General features: G+C 35.1%; 1 protein-coding gene across 3 annotated transcripts in view; it reads left to right on the top strand.

The window, feature by feature from the left end:
- The window catches only part of CSMD3 (CUB and Sushi multiple domains 3), a 923,077-nt gene that overhangs the window by 596,269 nt on the left and 311,902 nt on the right, over positions 1 to 14,906 (top strand). For all 3 annotated transcript variants that reach the window (XM_054708474.1, XM_054708473.1, XM_008143384.3), the window contains one exon: positions 12,093 to 12,262. In XM_054708474.1, coding sequence (XP_054564449.1) covers positions 12,093 to 12,262 — 170 coding nt within the window. The remainder of the gene's footprint in view (positions 1 to 12,092; positions 12,263 to 14,906) is intronic.

Genomic DNA, 14,906 nt, shown 5'->3' with positions numbered 1-14,906 from the left:
AAACAATTGTTTTATTATTATTATTATTATTATTATTATCAGTAAGATGGAAAGAAATGGTGAAATCAGCAACAACTTGGATTCAAACAGCAAGGAGTCTCATATTGATGAAAGCCATTACACACTTGATGGGAGGAGCTAGGGAAATGTGAGGGCATTGAGATTATATATGTTGCTTGTTCCTCAAAGGATAGGGCATCTAAGAAAACAAAATAATTCCCTCCCGCTTTTATTTTCCTGAGGCTCCTTCACAGTGTTTGCATGTGAGGAAGAAATAGGGGCCATTTCTCTGCTCATGAAGACCAAAGCTTAGAGTAAGGGCAGGATCAACCTATCATGCCAGTAATTCTTTCTGATAAATTCTAAGCTTTATTATGATTATATTTGTGGAGTTGAGCCTTGGAAATTGTTCTTAATGATTTCTGAAGTTTTTTTAATATTTACTAAGAGAAACCTGGTAACCTACCCCCACCCCTATTTCAACCTGATAAAAAAAAAAAAAAAACTTCTTTATTAAAATGAAAAATTGCACATTACAATTTGAAAAAGTTAAATAATATTGATTTGGGACAGTGTAAGTGGGGGGAAATCACTATGGTCTTCACCTGGTAATAATTTTTATTTTATGTACAAAATGAAATGTGAATTAATGATTCTACATAAATGACTAATTTGCTTAATGTAGAATTTAGTTCCGATAAAGTAACTGGGGGGGTGGGGGGTGTTGTAGTTGTTGTTGCTTTAACCAATATTTTACCTAACACATGTCTCATGAAAGTTTAGATTATAAACTTACATCTTTAAATGTATTTTTACATACTTTAAAAAGTTTGCTTACTATAACATTTGGATCAATAGGGGCCCCTCATATCATGGAAATGACCCTAATATTTAAGAAATGATGTGCACCTTATTTGCTTTCTTATTCTTCCATTAGAAATATTAGAGAGTCAGCCTCACACTAAATTAATGCAGGAAAATGAACAAAGAAGCTATCTGCTCCCTTTTCCTACCCCCTCTTCTCTTGTCCAGTAGAGGACTTTATGAAGCTTATGCTAAACCTGTGACTATTTTAAATAAAAATATTGCATTTTAAACTCTTAATAAGACACACATTTTGAACATCCCTGATACCTATGGTTTAAAATGAAGTTTAATATTAAGTATTTAGCCCGGCCGGTGTGGCTCAGTGGTTGAGCGTAGGCCTATGAACCAGGGGGTCACAGTTCGATTCCTGGTCAGGATATGTGCCTAAATTGCAGGCTTGATGCCCAGTGGGGGGCATGCAGGAGGCAGTCAATCAATGGTTCTCTCTCATCATTGATGTTTCTATATATCTCTCTCTTCCTCTCTGAATCAATAAAAATGTGTTTTAAAAATTAAGTATTTAATCAACTCATTACAGAGAAAATGTCCCCATGGCTATTACGAAGTTGGGAGGGATAATAAAGATACCTGTTGGAATAAGCAAATTAAGTTGCTCTTGCCTTTTCTTTCTTCTATCAGGAAAATTAATTATATTCTTCAATGATATTTTTTTCTTTCCCCTGAATCCATTCTTTCCCTTCTTGGCCCATCAGAATTCTACTCCTCCTTGAAAGTGCAGCCCAAATGCTACCTTATTGTCTGACTTTTTCATAAGAAAGAATTTCTCTCTAATTTAAACCTGTAAATACTGTCTGTTCTTCTTTTACACCTATTTTGTAGCAAACTGCAGTTCCTATCTTTCTTGTGAAAATAAAGTTTCTTGATTTTATAGTTTGTATCTTACTCATCTCTCAATGGAAATATCAAGTAGGGGTGATGAGCCAGACAGAACTGTGTTTGAATCTTCACAACTTTGTGATCTTGACTAGCTTAGCTGCTCCTATCTTCAAATTCTCCTATAGAAACATAGGTTTACTTCACTGGGAAGTGCAAATAAAGTGCTTCGTAGAGTAAGCAATTAACAAATCCTATTAACTATTTTTATTGCTTGCATCCCCTCCATATGTGGAGCTTTTTATATGTATGCAGAGTAATTAAATTCTATTAGATGAATTATATTTTGTTCTTGTTTTCTACAACTACTACTTTTCATAAGTTTATTTCAAGGATAACTAATTTATTATTATTACCCCTACAGTCTTGTTATTAAATTAACAGTATTTATTGAGCTTTCACAGGGTCCAAAAACATACATTCAAATATTTGGATATGAGAAATATTATTAGATGTTGCCTTCCTCTCACTATATTTACGACTACAATTTGGTTCTCTTCACTGAAGTAGTTCACTAGGAAATATAAAAATGTTCCTACTGCCTAATGGACTCTTTTCTCTTGCCTTATAAAATTAATAACAATATATTTACTCTATACAAACATTTTTTGACACAACACCAATAATAATAGTATTATTTTACCAGTTGAGTTTAAAAAAGTAATCAAAGGTAATATATATGCTTTTAAAATCTTATTATAAACCAATAACTATCTTGGCCCACTATGCAATCTTCAAAAGTAAGCTAATCAACATATCCAAAGTCACTCCTCTTCATGTCTTCTCTCTCTCTCTTTTTAATATATCTTGATTGATTTCAGAGAGGAAGGGAGAGGGAGAGAGATGGAAACATCAGTGATGAGAGAGAATCATTGATAGACTGCCTCCTGCACGATCAGGGATTGAGCCCACAACCCAGGCATATGCCGGGACCAGGAATTGAACCAAGACCTCCTGGTTCATAGGTTGACATGCAACCACTGAGCCACTGGGCTGGGCAATCTCTCCCTCCCTTTTTTCCTCCACATCCAACTTGTCCCCAGGCTCTTTAACTTTTGCTTTCAGTTTCCCCTCTCTCCAGGGTAAATTCAAACTCTCCCCATTTCCTGTTGACACAACACAATAATCTCTAGGTTTTCCTCCCTCTAAGAACCCAGGGCTATAATCCATTCCCCATACTGTTGACCAAATGGTCTGTTCTCTTCATAAGGACCTCCACTGCCTGAATGATAAAGCCTGAATGTGTTAGAATAATATATGAGCTACTGGTTCTCCTCGCCATGTTAATCCAGTTTACTCGTTCTACTTTCCTTCAAGCAGTTCCCTCTGCCTGGAATTTTTCTTTGTGCATTTTGATTACCTTTAGAACCACTCCCACTCAGATCAAGGATAACCTATTCCATGAAATCTTCCCTGACATTATCTTACTACATCTGTAAAATGTATTATTGCCTCATTTTTGCCACCCCAGGTCATCACACAAAGTTGTATCACACTACAGACTACATATCAGTATGCATATCAATCTGTATGTTTGTTTCTCTTCTAGACTACATATTACATGAGAACAAAAACCTTCTTCTTGACCTAATATAGTACCTGGTATATCCCTGGATATTATTGTTTACATAATTTTGAATGAGTAAATAAACTTAGAAGATTAAACCCTCAGTAACTATTTAAGGAACGAAGAATAACAGTACAATGTCAAGTTAAGGAATTTTTTTCATTTTTTTGCCTGAAAATTATACATTTGATTAAAACAAGTTTAGAACTTATGCTCTCCAATTACATCTGCAATTCACAGAAGAATAATTCTGTGTGGCAATAATGCATGATTTTTCATGGTCTGAAATGCATATAGAAAATGAATTACAATGAATTTTAAGGAGAAAACAAATCCAAATTAAATTCTTCCAGTGAAAAAAATTTAAGAAACTCTTGATATGTAAGTAAGTTTAACAAGCACTATCAGTTTGCACATGAACACATAAATGCATTGTATTTAGAGATGCTGGAAAGAGAAAGCAAGTTAAGCATCACTCTTGTCTAGGAACAACAAAGAAAAGGAAAAAAACAGCCTTTATGCAAGTTATATTCATGGATGCTCATACTTTAAGTCAGGTGTCCTCAGACTACGGCCCGTGGGCCACATGCGGGTGTTTTTGCCGTTTTGTTTTTTTTACTTCAAAATAAGATATGTGCAGTGTGCATAGGAATTTGTTCATAGTTTTTTTTTTAAACTATAGTCTGGCCCTCCAACGGTCTGAGGGACAGTGAACTGGCCCCCTGTTTAAAAAGTTTGAGGACCCCTGTTTTAAGTAGTGGTGTAAGAAATTAATATAGCCCTGTTGGTATGGCTCAGTTGTTTTGAGTGTCATCCCATGCCCCCAAAAGGTCACTGGTTCAGTTCCCTGACAGGGCACATGCCCAGGTTGCAGGTTCAGTCACCTGTCAGAGTGCATATGGGAGGCAACAATAAAAAAAAAAAAATTAATGTTTTTGAAAAGAAAAAATATTTATTTCTACCCCCTACTTTCCAACCCCTTCTGAATCCAAGCATTTTTCATGTAACTATTTGAGAGAAAAACATTTTTATTAAAACTTTCTAAGGAACAATGTATTATTAATACTGACAACTCATAAAGCATATTAGAAGGTCTCCTAAATATATTCAATCTTAACACAATTTATCACATTTTACAATTTTCAGATGCTCTTTTGAAAACATTTTAACATCTCTGGAAGTTATATGTATTTCATAATCAATGGCTATTATATATTACTGTCAACATTTTTTTTCTTAGAGACATGTAAATTAATGATGCCTCTTATAATCAATGGTATCTTAATTTGATGAAATACAGTAGAAATTAGATTTGGAACATAATGGGCTCAATTATCTAAAAACAAAACAACATAATCGGCAAATTCACATATATGACAAAAAAAAAAAAACAACACACCAGTTAATTTGGATTTGAAAGTTTGAATCCACCCCTCCTATCTGAACACAACCACATATTACTGTTACTTTTTCACTGATAAGAATTAAAATATGGTAAATATATTTCTAATTAATGCTATACCTTAATACTTGACTTAGCATACCATATACAGTATTTAGGTTTGAAAACTAATATTTTTAATAATCCAAGTCAAGTTTATTTTAACTGTTTTTATAAGACAATTTTAAAATAACCTGTGGTGCTATCAAAATAATACAAAAGAAGGAATTCACTTGCAACGCAAATTCTTAAAAGTAACGGCAAACTTCACTCATAGACATTTTTCAAAATTCCCAGCCAAACTACAGAAAAGCATTTTACCAGTTTATCTGAAAATATATGACTGTGTGTAAACAATAGATGCTACCAGATTTCCTTACCTCAGTAATGGAGATTAATGATGCATGGGCTAGCCTGTTTTTCAGTACACAAGAAAAATGGAAATTCAATGGATTCGCCCGCTCTCTTGCATTTCTCACTGTAGCAGTGACTCTTATCACCAGATTCCAGTATACATATCTCCCCTATTCCAGTCCAGCTAGAGCTGCATTCATCAACATATTATTTTCAACTCAGCAAAGAGTTTCATACTGGTAGCTCAAAATATTTCTTAATCTGTTTGTTTAAATAAAATTTATTTTACATGAACAGGATTTGTTTTTCACAAAATAAAGTCTTCATAACAAACAGAAAATACTTATAATTTTATAACGAGTACTGAAGTCCTATTCTCCAAGAAAAATTTCCCTAATAGTCTGCTAAATTATGTAATGTTTTCATATTATTTTTTTATTTAAAGATGACCTCCCCTCTCAAATCAGAGAGAAGAGACATGATCACCTATTAATATTTTAACGTTAATTATTTTGTAGGAAATTCACATTAATAGCCTTAGGGTTTAAAAGAGAGTGATCAGTTCTCAAGAACATAAAATTCATCCCAGATCAAAGCACGAGGGAAACAGAAGCTAAGCTCATGTTAAGCTAGAGAAAATGTGCTTACCTCCCTTCTGGAAAACATGGCAATCCTGAATGCTGAAGCAATGGTTTTCCAACTGAAAATCTAAAAAAACAAACAAAAAAAACATCCCTCATTCAGTCTTCTCCAGGCCTTGAAGGTAAAAGTATTTAACCACCACAAGAACAGCAGCCTGCTTACACCTTGAGACATTAGTGACATCTCCTTTCAAATACACCTAAGAAGAGCATTTGTTCCCAATCATACCAGCTGAACCACAAAAGAAACCCTCATCCTGAGAGACCTACCTCTAGCTCAGCCTTGTACCAATACAGCCTCTCCCTTCCTGGGGCTTTTCAGTCCTTAGCATCTGTTTCTCCCCAACCGCAAATAATGTTTTCAGAAATGTCCCTCCTACTTGGGATAGGTTCCCCTCTACCTGTCTTCTCCCATAACCTTTGATTTACTAAGTTCAGTCCTTCAGAGAAGTCTTGACTTTACTCAGAACAGGTCAAGGCTCCAGGTTATGAGTTTTCACAGACTATAGAAGTCCCTCGGTTCTGTGGCGGATTGGTTCTAGGACCCCCGGGGTTATGAAAATCCATGGATGTTGATGTAGTATTTACATATAACCTATGCACATCCCCCCATATACTTTAAGTCATCTCTAGATTGCTTACAATATTTAATACAATGTAAATGTTGTATAAATAGTTGGTGGGAATAATGACCCTCCAAAAATGTCTGTGCATGTTCAGTACAGATGCAGCCAACATAGGTCTGATTACATAGCACACATCAGCAACAATGTAGCTTTTTTTCTGCATATTTTCAGTTTGAGGTTGGTTGACTTTATCGATGCAGAACCTGTGGATACAGAAGACCAACTGTATAAACATATTTAAATGATTACACGGTAAATATGTCTTCACTACTGGAAAGTATGGTTTCTGGGGTGTCAGCTCAGTACCTCCCATGCCCATTATTTATTAAATGAGTCAATTTGTTTTTTTTCCTATTATCTCCCTCAAGCCACTTTTACTATCTTAGTATGAACTCTTTACCAAGGTGTCCTGTTAAGCAAATACATTCATTGTTTATATTAGAATGACATGATAGCTTTATTTCTATTATGACAGATGTTTCTCATATGTGAGTTACTTCATATGTGCAATTTGTTATGGCACCTGCCTGGAGAGCCTGGCGCTGCCCTGACATAGTGAGTCACTGATTTAGTTTGGTCCGTTACAGCTGTGTATTGTTCTTATACATCACTATGGCTGGGGTGGTGATGACTATTTTCAATTCACCTTTGCTACTTGGATTTCTAGAACTTCCTTTACTCAAACTCCTTTTCCCCATGTAGTTGATGTTGTTTTATGTAACATACCTTCCTAGAATCAAACAATCCTTCTCTCGGGGGCTTAGCTGTTCTGTTGATAGTTCTTTTTCTCAGTTAACCTGAACATATCTTGAGAATATTCACTCGCAGTTCGCCAGTGGTCACATCTTCTCATTTAAGTATGCTTTGTGAAAACTCAGTTCTATTCATGTCATATACCATGAAAATCTGTGGTTGTGGTATTTTTCCCGGACATTGCAGCTGTGACTATTATTTGTGAAAATTGTCCTTGATACTTCAGTGTGACATTATTTCATTTATTTCATACACCATCACAGATAGCTGATGCTCAAAAGAATCATAAAAGTATAACTCCATATCAAGTCATTTTTTTTTCTTTATTTGGACCCTGAAATCACATCCCTTCAGACTCGAGGTGGTGTTTACATGCAGAGAAAACAGCATGCACAAAGGCCCAGAGTATAGACTGTGACAAAGGGCCAGTAGTTCAGGATAACTGAATTGCAAGGTCCAGGGGAGAGAATGGTGTGTAATAGCTAGAAAGCTAGATTGTGTTCACATTATAATGGCCTCGTATGACATTCTGTGGACTTTGACTTGCTGATGGGGAGTATAATTTAGGCGGAAAGTACAAGAGCAGATTTGCATTTGGAAAATATCATCATGTCAGCTTATTATACAACAGAGATAGAAGCATGTTCATTGCTAGACTTAGGCATATGTGCAAAGTTTGTTGTTAATTTCAACATTAGATCTTGTTCGATTCCAGTTGGCAAGCAAGGCCGCTATAGCAAAGTGCAGAAAGAGAGCTTATATAAGGTAAATGTTAGTGCTACATTGGGCACTGGGAAGCCAGTGTTTGGTATATTTTAATTTCAGAGATAAACTCAAAGATGAGATTCCATGTAAAAATAAATTGTTTATTAATCACCTAATTCCTAGAGTTTGGTTTTGTGATTAAATAAGTTTTCCTCCTTAACCTATTAGTATTATTTTATTAGAACCCTTATTGAAAAAAAATTAATTTGTTCATGTTCCTGTATGTATAAGTAAAACACTGAAGTGATTTTCAGTTTTTATGTTTCAAGATCCTCCTTTCAAATGAGATAATCATTCTGAACATTAATAATCTATATATATAAAAGCCTAAGTGACTGAACAACCAAACGACTGGTTGTTATGATGCACACTGACACCAGGGGACAGGTGCTCAATGCAGGAGCTGCCCCCTGGTGGTCATTGCACTCCCACAGCCAACTTTTTGTGGCCAGCCAACCACCCACAGTCCCTTCCCCTGCATTGGACGATTTGACCCGTCTCTATGACGTGCACTGACCACCAGGGGACAGATGCTCCGACCAGTAGGTAAGCTTGCTGCTGGGATCCGGCTGGTTGGGACTGGACACGCCCTGGAGTCCCGCCGCGGTCCCTTCCCTGGACCCGATTGTGCACCAGTGGGGTCCCTCAGCCTGGCCTGTGCCCTCTCACAACCTGGGACTCCTCAGGGGATGTTGTTGAGCTAGTTTTGACCCAATCCCCACAGGCCAGGCTGAGGGAACCCACAGGTGCACAGATCTGTGCACTGGGCCTCTAGTTATGTATAATGGAGTACAGATTTATACATGATATGTGGGGTAAATATGTTCTGACCTCTAGGACATACCCCAGCCCATATAAACTAATCCTCTTGGTTTTTAACAGAATGTTTTTAAATAGTGTGTGCAGAAGTTAAAATAAAAAGAAAAAAATGACCTTGTACACCAATTCATCTGAAATAGTCTCAATTTGTACCGGTTGCATGGGATAATTATTAATAGTGCCTCCTGTCACACTAAAAAAAGTATTTAGATGAACACCATGTGCAATGACAGATGTAAATCCCAGCTCTGATATACTGTGTGACTTAGCAAGAAAGCTCACTTTAGTGTTTTCATCCGTAAAACTGGAGAAGAGAGGTTTTTCTTGCAAAGTTGTGAGGAATAAATGCAGTGTTGGCTTCACAGGTGTGAAACACATGTAATTACACAGGGCTCCACGCTAAGATGGTCCCTGTGCTTGGTTTAATCCTCTGTTGGTCCCCTGAAATTCTTAATACATTTCAGCAAGGGTCAGTGCATTTTCATTTTGCACTGGGCCCCACAATTTATAGTCATCTCGATTAATTGAGAAAGGGGCTAATTAAATTCAAATTTTCTTTCTTAATTCTCGCATTCTGATTTAAGTCCTGATTTTATTTCACCAAATAGGAAAACCTTTTTATCCATTTTCAACCAACAGAAATATTAAAATATAACAAAAGCAGGTTACTTTTCATAGAAAAGCAAACCTCCTTTAAATTATACAGTATAAACCTAATAATATTTATGGCAGAAGATACCGCCTATTCAAATGTTGAGAACTTAAAAAGAATATATTAATATACTTTAAAGGGTAGTTGAAGTAACTTTTTACTCAGCAAATTCTCAGTTTATACAAGTTGTTAAAATGATTTAAATATCGTAAATGACTCTCCAAAATTAGAAGAGCTCTCTGGCTTTTCCCACATAAATATCTGTCTACACCTGGCTAGTCGCATTAGGGGCAATATAAATGTCCTAAACTTTTTTGTGTGTAAATAAGATGATATAACTCGTAGTACTTGTACTTAATGATAGCTCTAGTGTATTAAGCTATCGTTGTATGCCAGCGCTTTGCTTATGCTCTAATTATATATGTTCAACTCATATACACACAAACTAACCATCCCTCTGAGGAGGGTATTATTTTTTACATTGTAGTAATAATACTATTGAGGCTTGAGAGAGAGAATAAATAACTTGCCAAATATATACAGATAGAAGATGGAGCTTAATTTTGTAAACTAAATCTCTGAAGTTTAAAGTTTGAGCTCTTAATCAGTATAGCACTCTTTTGCAAGCTGGCATAAAAAACACATTGGCAGGCACTGTCTGGTGTGGCTCAGTTGGTAGGAGTGTCATCCTGTACACCAAAAAGGTGGCAGGTTCAATTCTTGATTAGGGCACATACCCAGGTTGTAGGTTCCGTCCCTGATCAGAGCGGACATGTGTGGGAAAGCCATCGATCGATATTTCTCTCTCACGTTGATGTTTCTCTTTCTCTCCCTAAACAACAACAACAAAACGTATTATCAGAACTCCATGACTCTATAACATCATTAAAAACTGTTTGCATGCTCTAATAACCAAACAGATAAAAATGTACTTGCATTCTGGACCATCTGTATGATCCAATACATCTGTCTTCATTTCCCCACAAGCACACCTAGATACTAATAAGCTAGTGAGAAGGAAATGAGGCAGACTTAACATATAAATGATTCTTCCCCACCAAGTGAAGGACGCATGGTGTCATGTTATACTATACAGATGAAAGTTTCTCAGCAGTTCAGAGAGGGATAAGATGAGGGAGAATTGAATCATTACACAGCACAGTGTAATTAAAGGCATAGCAAACTCCAAAAGCCAGTACTCTAGCAGCTGGTTCTTTATCCACATTGCCAAGGGCAATTTAATTTCAGGAAAACAAAACCGTATGCTACATTGGATACATGTTGCTATTTTTAATTTTATTGTTTTTGTAGTTTTGTTCCTGTATTTGTAAACTTGTTTTGGTATTATAATTGTATACAGCTAAAAGCATAAGGAGATATCTATTATTATGTTTGAACATATTTATGGAACATTAAAATAATTTAAATTAGTATTGGGACTCTGCAAGGTTTTGTCTTGGTTTCCTTTTGTTTAAATGAACTTGGAGGAACTGTATTGGGCCACATTTCTTCATGTGATTGGTAGATTTTTAACATTACAGCATGAGTTTTTATTATTTTATACTATGTTGATATTGTACTGATTGCTCAATCTTGATCATTTTCATTTCCTCATTAGGCTTTCTTCTTTTGCCTTACTTTTGTTAATGTTTAATCATTTAAATGTAAAGCAATTCATTGTTCACTTTGTTGTATACTTCTTATGACTGTACCAATGAATCATTATTTTTTAAAAATCTCATTTCTGGAAAATAGTGACTTGATATATTTTCTGGTTAGTAAAACCTCTAAAAAAGTGTAACTCTCCCTGGCCCATGATATGGTAATATGAAGCAAGTTATTCGATAAGATAGGAACCAGAGTTCATTGAATTTCTGAGACCTAAGGAACATGTGTGGGGATTGTCAGGCCTTGTCTGATATTGCAATAATGCTACAAGTTTTTTAAGTAATAAGTTGAATTTAAATTTTAAATAAATTAAGAAATGTTTAATTTTTTCTAAGTGGTTAGACATGTCCACAAATTTTGCAAAATTAGTTCTGGAGAGTTAGCAGTACAATATACTGGTTTCAAGAATGCCTTAATCTGTTTTTTTAAACTGAAAGCTAATATTATTATTTCTAAAGATGCCCAATTTGTTACAATTATTGGTTAGTGGGTTTTCCTTGTTATATCAGTTGGCAAAGGCAAGGTAGTATTTATTTACCTTTTTGTTACTGAAGTTCTTGAACCAGGGGAATGCTAATTATTGGGAGGAAAAAGGGCCAAATTAAAAAAAAAAAGGTAAAATTAAAAAGATCCAATTAGAATAATTATAAAACAAAATTGATTTCTTGACTTTTTTAATACTTTAAACAATTAAATTATAAGTTCAAAAGAAAAAAAATAATCAGATTTCTAGAAACGTACAATTTATCCTAGTAATCTCTTGCTCTCACCCTTTTCTGTGCTATCCTTCCATGGGGGTGGGGGCAAGTGCTGAAACTCTTGTCTATTTCCACTTAGGTACAAGTGTCCTGTCCACAGGCAGTAGTTCTTCCCATATAATATTTGAGAGGGAATGACTCATCTACAACACACAGCCATTCCATACATGATTTTCCTGTTAGGCTCCAGTTAAAATCAAAAGCATTTACACGTCCATACATTATATTACTTAAAAATGATAATGCTTTCTATTAAACTGTACTTCAATATTCTGTTTTACCTGCAGCTGAATGTGGTGCATCTGCAACAAATAATGAAGGAATTTTGCTCTCTCCAAATTACCCACTCAACTATGAAAACAACCATGAATGCATTTATAGTATTCAGGTTCAAGCAGGAAAGGGGATCAATATTTCAGCCAGAACATTTCATTTAGCACAAGGAGATGTTCTTAAGGTAGGTGAAATCAGACATTGCATTTTGATTATTTTTAGTCATTAAGTATACATTAATACATATATATGCGTATGTAATCAACCATAAGCTGATTCTACAATTCATAACTTTAAATTATATATTATTTCCCATTTTTGTATTATTTTCATTGAGATAAAATGTTTTGTTTCCAATGTATTTCATAATGAGTAACTTCTATTTTATGATAAAGTTGAATGTTTCAGTAACACCAAAATAAAAACACTTTTCCTCCCTATTCAATAACTATTTATATAAAAATCATAGTTAATACATGAATGGTAATTTCTTTAATAAATATAGTAATATTTTTTTTTTATTTTGGTGTGTATTAAGTAAGTCACAATTTATGTTGACATGTATAATTCTTTGCATTTATGACTATAAAAATTCATATTTCATAACCATATAAAACTAAAAACTCAATTTTTAGAAATTATTTAGTAAAAATTAACTTAGTTGATAATAAACATTTAGTGCAAAATTAATTAATTAAAGAGCTATAATTTTAGGCAAATAAATATTTCTGTAATTGCTAATTTATATTTTTCAAAGTATATTTTTGATAAATATAAACACAATATAATAAAAATAAAACTTCTATAAAATCAGATTAAATATTTTAAAAGTAATTACAAGCCTTTTTCTTAAATGTTAAGATTTTCTTAAGCCAAGTTAGAAATTCAACATAATTCTGTTTTCACAAATCTTGAAAAAAATTATATCATCTCATGTTGGCAGGAGATTCTTATCTAAGCAGTGATTTTAGATGGTTGGTCATTTTCTTCTTTTAAAAAGAATATCATTTTGATGATAATTCATGATTCTCTAACACAGTCGGTACTGTATGCATGTAAGATTTGTACAGACGTGGGAAGACTTCCTGCACCTCACACATGTATAGAATTTTAGTATTAAGTCCATTCCCGTGTTTTGCACTTTTCTCCATCAGGCTAACTATGTGAGAAAAAATGCATCCAGACATAGATGAGAAGGGTAAGCCCAGCCACTAATCTGTGTCACACAAGCTACAATAATAAACATGTGTTTATATGTTGAAGTCAGGCAGCACTTCCCCGCCCTTCCTAAAATATCCGTCTGCTCTCTCCATGATGCTTGAAATGTATGGAATCCTTTTCCATACTGAATAATGTATATTATTTGGAGATATAACAATAATCAGGTGATGTCTTTTAAAAATAAAATTACTCTAATGTGTTCCTCAGCATGCTCTCTGACTAATGCCATACTTGTTTGGAGGAAGGTCGCATGCACCTGTGACATGTGTTACCTTGAGAAAGAGCAGGACCTCTGTAATAGTGACTACGTAAGGGGATGTGATGGTGAGAGATAATGGGAAGAAAGAAAGAAAAGAAGAAAAACACTTCAATTTAATGCATTATGGTGGATTTAATTAAATAATGATTTTTCCTTCATTAATGAAGGGATGAAAATTTATATTCCCAGCATTTTTTAAAGATTGTTTTGGTATTTTCCTAGAATAATTCCCAAAGTTGAAAATACAATATACTAAATGTTACAATAGAAACATATCAATTCTATTATCCCCCTACTGCTGGTCTTGCCTGGGATTTATTCTAAATTGTTATTTAAAAATGACTTTAACAAGCCACTCTATAGAGATGATTTGGGATGGGTCTCTTACCTTCCACATTTGTCTTCTTCATGGTCTCTCCATCAGTGTAAGATGTAAGATGCTTATATGTTACATTTTCCTCCCATTAATTCCAAGACCAATGATTAGTTCAGACACCTACATGCACAAGCAGTCAGATGCACACTCCAAAGCAAAAATGGAAAATTCTCAGATTTTGGACTCCAAAGTCCTCTAAGGATGAAAGATCAGTTGCTTTAACTGCAAACTAACTGAAAGATCAGTTGCTTTAACTGCAAACTAGTCCACAAGAGCCCATCCCAAATCCCCAGCACTCCCCAGATTTTATATGTGTGAATTGCATCCCTGGGTTTCCAAAGTGCTATTTCCCTTAATCCAGTCCTGGAATATGTGCAGCTGGGGTTTCAGTAGAGCTAGAAGCAAAGCCAGTGTCTAAACCTAGTAGAAACAGTTATCTTAATACGTTCAGATTAGGAAATAAGAAGAAATAAGTAAAACAATAGGCCATTATAGAATCCCCTTGACTAAGAGAAGTTAAAAGCATTGTTTTCTTTATGTGTAGGATTGGCTAAATTCTCTTGTAATGTTTACTAGAGTCCCGGTGCACAGATTCATGCACAGGTGGGAGTCCCTTGGCCTGGCCTGCAGGGATCAGGCTGAAACCGGCTCTCCGACATCCCCCAAGGGGTCCTGAATTGCAAGAGGGCAGTTCTTGGGTGACACACCCCAGAATCGGGCTCCCTTCTCTATGGTTCCCGGTGTGTCACCCGAGAACTGCAGTTGCCAAGTCACTGCAGCTCGGCAGCTCCTGCATTGAGTGTCTGCCCTCTGGTGGTCAGTGTGCATCATTGCTACCAGTTGGACAAACAGTCTGATGGTTGCTTAGGCTTTTATATATATAGATAGATAGATTGGCGTATAGAGTTTGCAAAGTTTTGTTTTTTTTTCTGATTTCTCTTAAACTATAACATTATTGAATTGGGTTCTAAT

This window comes from Eptesicus fuscus, chromosome 19 (genome assembly GCF_027574615.1).
Source record: "Eptesicus fuscus isolate TK198812 chromosome 19, DD_ASM_mEF_20220401, whole genome shotgun sequence".
Taxonomy (NCBI): domain Eukaryota; kingdom Metazoa; phylum Chordata; class Mammalia; order Chiroptera; family Vespertilionidae; genus Eptesicus; species Eptesicus fuscus.
Note: the sequence above shows the minus strand (reverse complement) of the source record. Positions and strands in the feature narration are given on the sequence as shown.